Genomic DNA, 6,000 nt, shown 5'->3' on the forward strand with positions numbered 1-6,000 from the left:
GTAGCCAACTCTGGATGGACATATTCCAAGAGACTTAAATGAGAATATTCCCTGCCACAGGATGGCCCTGGCATCCAGGTAATATGCAGTTGTGGATCTCGGCCAGCGAGGGCGAGAAATAGATCATGGCGGGCAGGGCAAGTCGGGTGATTTGGGGCCCCTGCACGATTCACCCGTTGCGCCTAGATCTGCACCGGCGCAATGCAGTCGCTGAATTAAGCCTCACACATTTTGTCAGAAACCACAGCCAATAATTTTCTTCCACGATTCTGAGGCAGTGAACATATGAATTAGGAGCAGCAGTAGGCCATTCGGCCCCTCCAACCTGCTCCACCATTCAACAAGATTATGGTTGATCTGATTATGGCCTCAACTCCACATTCCGCCTGCCTCCAAATATAACTCTTTCATTCCTGCTGACACCCAAGAAAATCTGGAAGGGTTTGCAATGCAAAGTGGAATGGACTTAAAAAGCCAAACACTTAACTGGAGTTTAATGTAATACCAGATGTTCAGCAAATTGAAGCAGCAGAACTGTATCAGGATAACTATTCCATAGACTATTTTCTGTAAACTTCAGAATGAACTAAAATATATTGATATGACTACACATCCTTGTTCTTGAAATCTCACAATCTTGGTAATCCAAAGAGTGTAGCATGTTAATTTGTTAAAGGAAAGCATTATGGGATGTAATTGCTTCAGGGGATCACATCTCTGACACAGTAAAACCAGGCAACAAAGAATTTTAAAATGATTTAATAAGTAGAGATGTTAGGAAACTGGCTGTGCAAAATTTGTATTTGACCCAGCAGATCTATTGTGACCTCATGGTTCTAGATTATGTAGCCTTGCAGGTTGAATTCCAAAATAAGTGTTTCTGAAGCACAGCCCTCAGCTCCTTTTGGTGATGGCAAAACAAAGAACATTCTTTGCTCTGATTCACTGTTCAACTGAAATGTTCCAAATTACAACATGGCAATAAAGTTTGCAAGTAGATCTGGAAGTAGGACGAGTGTGCCTCAGATTTATGACTTGACTGCTGGAAAACCTGGATGATTTTCAAACACTAATTTGCAATTCCAATCAGCTCCAAAAATAATTTAACTTGTCCCTTATTCATTGCTGGTTTTAGGACATAGCTACACAAAGAAATGGCAAGAGCAGGCAACCTAAATAAACCACAACTAAACTTCAGTAATAGTTTATAGAAGTATTTTAGGGTATTTCAGAGAGATTTGATAAGGCAAGTATAGAATCCCTACAATGCAGGAGACCATTCAGCCCATCAAGTCCACCCCGACCCTCTGAAAGAACAGCCTGCCTAGACCCACTTCCCCATCCTATCCCTCTAACCCCACCTAACCTTTCGACACTAAGGGGCAATTTTAGCTTGGCCAATCTACCTAACCTGCGCATCTTTGGACTGTGGGAGGAACCCGGAGCACCCGGAGGAAATCCACGCAGACAAGGGGAGAAAAAGCAAACTCCACTCAAACAGTCACCCAAACCCGGAATTGAACCCTGATCCCTGGCGCTGTGAGGCAGTAGTGCTAACAACTGTGCCGCCCGTCAGTACAGAAATACAAGTGATTTTCGTCCCCATTGATGACACTTGAGGTTTCAAGTGTTGGAGGTTTCCTGTGCTTGAGAAGACTGGTTGACAAAATGCAACTGGGTGTCCAAAATTCAAATTCATCCCTCAGAGATTTTGGCAACCCCACAGCTTGCTCAATACCTTTGCACAAAGTTGAAATGTACTCTGAATGTTTTGGTCATTTTTAAAAATTCGTCATGGCATGTGGGCGTCAGTGGTTTCTGACCTCATATCCTCTCCAGTATAAAGGCTGACTACATCCATGTCCATAATATTGTCCTGTCTCCTATCTCATATCAGCCGATTTTCTGCTAAAATCCACATTTGTGCTTTTGTTATGTCCAGACGCCACTATTCAAAAGCACTCTCGGCCAGCTGTCCATCCTCCATAAAAGTCTTACCTGCAGCTTTTCCTGCACCAAACCTCGCTCACCCATCATCACTGCCCTTGCTGATCCATATTGGTTCCCAGTCCCAGGATGGCTCTGACTGAAAGTCCTTTATGGCCTCAATTCTCTCTATCATTACCCTCCTCCAGCCTTGCAAATGTCTGGACTCCTCAGTCCTCTAACATTGGTTATTTGTCCTCTACCCAACCCCCACCCCAATCACTAGCGTCAGGAAAGGATTGACAGGCTCACTCTCATTTCTTTTGAAAAAAAAGGCTGAGATGTAACCTTATGGAGGATTTTTAAATTCTGAAAGGTTTTGATCAAGTAGGCACAGAGAGAATGTTTCTTCTTGTGGGAAAGAGCAGAACTAGAGGCCATTAATATAAGATAGTCACCATGATAGAAGTCTACAAGATTATGCGGGGCATGGACAGAGTGGATGATCAGAAAGTTTTTCCCAGGGTGGAAGAGTCAATTACTAGGGGGCATAGGTTTAAGGTGTGAGTGGCAAAGTTTAGAGGAGATGTGCGAGGGGCGAGGGAAGTTTTAAACACGGAGGGCACTGGGAGCCTGGAACTCGCTGCCGGGGGTGGTAATGGAAGCAGGTACGACAGTGACGTTGCAGGGGAGACTTGACAAATAGATGGATAGGATGGGAATAGAGGGATATGATCCTACTTTATATCCACCTCTTTGAGTAAACATTTGATACCCTACTCCAAAATAATCTCCTAATTTCAGGAACTTTTCTCTGTATTAAACGAGCGTTATAAATGCAAGTTCCTCAGCCTGAATGAGTGGCGTAGTTGATAGGTTTTTTCCCTGAGCCTTGGCCTTGGGTTAAAGACCCACTCCAAGCGTTGGCCACAGAAGAACCCCAGTCACTGGTGTCAGAAAAGGCAACATGTATCACCAGCCCTGGTAAACCAGGAGGGTTGAAGGGCATGCAACTGTAAAAAAAGCACCTATCAAATATCCCCCATCCCCCCGGCAAGATGATGGTTAACATGATGAATGATCTATCAGTATTGTGGTAACATGTAACATGAGAAAAGTCTAAAGGGGAAGGACCAATGCAAGTGCTGTGTTCTATGTGCCATTCTGTCCTATTCCGCTGCTGTTTTCAATGGGAAACGCACAGAGCCATTGATTCGCAGCAACTTTGTTCCTTGCAGAATTGCAGACATTTCAGCTTCACATGGATCTGCCGCAGGCTCCAATCATGATCTCGGGGAGTCAGCTCGACCACCGGAGTGGCCCCCGATTCCCCCACATCATGAAGTTGGTGAAGGATTGTTGGCACAAAAAAATACCTTTCTTACAATCCGCATTAATAACCCCCCCCCCCCCCCCCCCCCCCCCACACACACACAGACATCACTGAATAATAACTCTAACTGTCCAGAACCTGTATCAATCCGGGATGACTGCAAGCAATTGGTTTGCAAATTCCCGGGGGTGGAGAGATTTCAGTTCAATGGGAAGCCACTCGCGGTGGGAGTGCACTTGCCTCGTCCTTGCACTGCCAGCTGAACAACCGGCGGGCAATTTTTCTTTTGTGCACAACTCCACGAAGCAACTCGACCGTCTCCCCGCTTGACTTCCAAATGGCCCAAGTGAAACTTCCAACCACCCCCCCCCCCCCCCAACCACCACACACACACACACACAAAACCGGAATAAGACTCCAAATCCACACGGCCAATGCCCCTGTGGTCACCTCGGAGGCTGGAGCGGTTCCAGTGCAGAAAACAAAGGATCTGACAGTGTGGGAAGCGGCCAGGGCGTGGGGGGGGACACAAAAGCTGCTCTCCAATCTCTCTTACCGATGGTGGAGATGTGTGAAGCGTGGAACTGGTTGTCGGTGAAGCGGCAGAGCAGGCAAGTCTTCCCCACCCCGGAGTCTCCGATCAGCAGCAGTCTGAATAACACATCATACTGCTTGGCCATGGTGCGCCCTCATGGACTGCGAAGTCGAACACTTTAACCAGACAGATGAACCCGGAGCGCGGCTCCTTTATTCCGCGCGAGTCCCATATCTGCCCGTGGACTGGCGGGCTGCACCCCAGCACTCGGTGTGTTTGGCGTTGTTGCAGACAGGGCGCTCCCGGGCTGCCTTTTCTCCTCGGCTGTACCTGCGCTGCTATGAGGACACACGGGCAGGAGGAATCTTTCTGTTCCTCACACTGACAGGAATGGGGATGTGGGGAGGGGACTCTGTGTCTGCAATGTATGACGCGGTGTGTGGGACTCCACCTCACAGCAGCCCGAGAGCTGGAGCCCCACAGCCTTCCCTTCACCCCGAGCCCAACCTCTTCACTTCCATTTACCCTGAACCCCTTCATCCTTTCCCCCTCTCCTTCCCCTTAATCCCTTCCACTTCTCTTTATCTTCCCTCCCCTTTCCTTTAACCCATTCCCCTTAACCCCTTTCCCATTCCCCCTTCCCTTAACCTCTTCTCCTTTCCCCTTCCCCTTAATTCCTTCCACATCTCTTTTCTTGCCCTCCCCTTTTCTTTAACCCACTCCCCTTTCCCCTTAATCCCTTTCCCCTTAATCCTTTTTCTTTCATCCCTTCCCATTTCCTCCTTTAATCTTTCCCTCCTTTCCCTATCCCATAACACCTTCCCCTTTTGTTTAACCCATTCCCTTGCCCTTAACTTCTTCCTTTCCCCATTTAAACCCCATCTCCTTTCCCTTCGCTCAGCCTATTGTCGAACTGCTTCGCTGATTTCATCTTTTTCGAATCTTCCTTTTTAGTGTGTGATTGATTATTTTTGCTTCTTCCTGACACTAACCTTTCTTCTCAGCTTAGTTCTGCTCCCTCATTCCGAACCTTCATCCTTTTCCTGTTTTGATTCCCACCCAATCGAGGATCCTTTTTTTTCTAAATGCTTCTGTGAACTCATCCTCCAGGTTATCTTTGCCAATTTGATTTGTTCAATCTATATGAAGGTTAAAATCTCCCATGAGATTACTTATGGGGTCCTATTATTTTGTGACTTCTCTTTATTCTTAACAGTAGAATTGAGGGTGTTTCTTTCACACATCTGCTACTGGCCCTTAATTAAATTCAGCCTGTACAAATCAGGATAGATGTGCGTCTGCACCCTGTGCTGGGGGCAACACAGACATGATGGGCCGAATGGTCTCCTTCAGTACTGTAACCAATGATTTCTACCTTCCCCACCAGGACCAAAATAAGAAATTATTGATATCAGAACATATGTCTTTGCAAGTACAGCTAATGGCCTTGAAAAGCACATCTTGTTCAATTAGCGATTGAGGAAAGTCATTAAACAGTACTAACCTGACATGGTGCGGGTTGTTACTATATAGCAGAACCAGGGAGAACATTCAACTGTTCTTCATTGTAATGGGAGACAATTGCTTCTTGCCATTTACATCCGATGAAGTGGTTTGCAGTTGGTTGATTATCCTTCAGTTTGCTATGCTTCTTGCTTTGCATTGGCCTGGCATGAGGGGAGAATCTAATGTTCACTTTGCACAACAATGCTACTGAGGAGACTGAGTGATGCTGTTTGCTTTTATTTCTAGCTGATTGGCTAGTTTGGCTGTGCAAATTTGCTCAAGTGACCATATTTTCATTGACTTGTCACCAGGTTTCTGAATCATGAGTTTTTGTTCGCTCAGATCGTCCTTGACTGGAATTTTCACATTCCTGGAGCAGGGGTTTTACTGACAGGAGATCAGGCATCAGGGACCATTCTGGCCAGTGGGAGTTTGTCAGATTCTGGTAGAACCCGATTAGTTGCCGTTTGTTTTTGGTGAGGAGAGGGAGGGCTACAATCCATGTCAAGGAACTCCACTTCAAGAGGAAATTAGCACTGAAGATCTTGTGTTCCTGCAACTCAAACAGGATTGCCTGTGATTTGTTTTCACTTGGTACACAGGACAAGTAAATGCCATTGGCCTTTCACTCTGGTCATCTGTCCTATTTATATTACATGTTTAAAATTAAATCATTTAAAAAATACTTAATAAATTAATG

The 6,000-nt window shown here is 45.9% G+C and overlaps 1 protein-coding gene across 1 annotated transcript in view; it reads right to left on the bottom strand.

Annotated features, from left to right (window-relative positions):
- The window catches only part of rab15 (RAB15, member RAS oncogene family), a 202,696-nt gene extending 198,493 nt beyond the window's left edge, over positions 1–4,203 (bottom strand). The window contains exon 1 of the mRNA XM_038785072.1: positions 3,816–4,203. Coding sequence (XP_038641000.1) covers positions 3,816–3,939 — 124 coding nt within the window. The 5' untranslated portion in view covers positions 3,940–4,203. The remainder of the gene's footprint in view (positions 1–3,815) is intronic.
- Between the last annotated feature and the right edge of the window lie 1,797 nt (positions 4,204–6,000).

Source organism: Scyliorhinus canicula, chromosome 2 (genome assembly GCF_902713615.1).
Source record: "Scyliorhinus canicula chromosome 2, sScyCan1.1, whole genome shotgun sequence".
NCBI classification, from domain to species: Eukaryota; Metazoa; Chordata; class Chondrichthyes; order Carcharhiniformes; family Scyliorhinidae; genus Scyliorhinus; species Scyliorhinus canicula.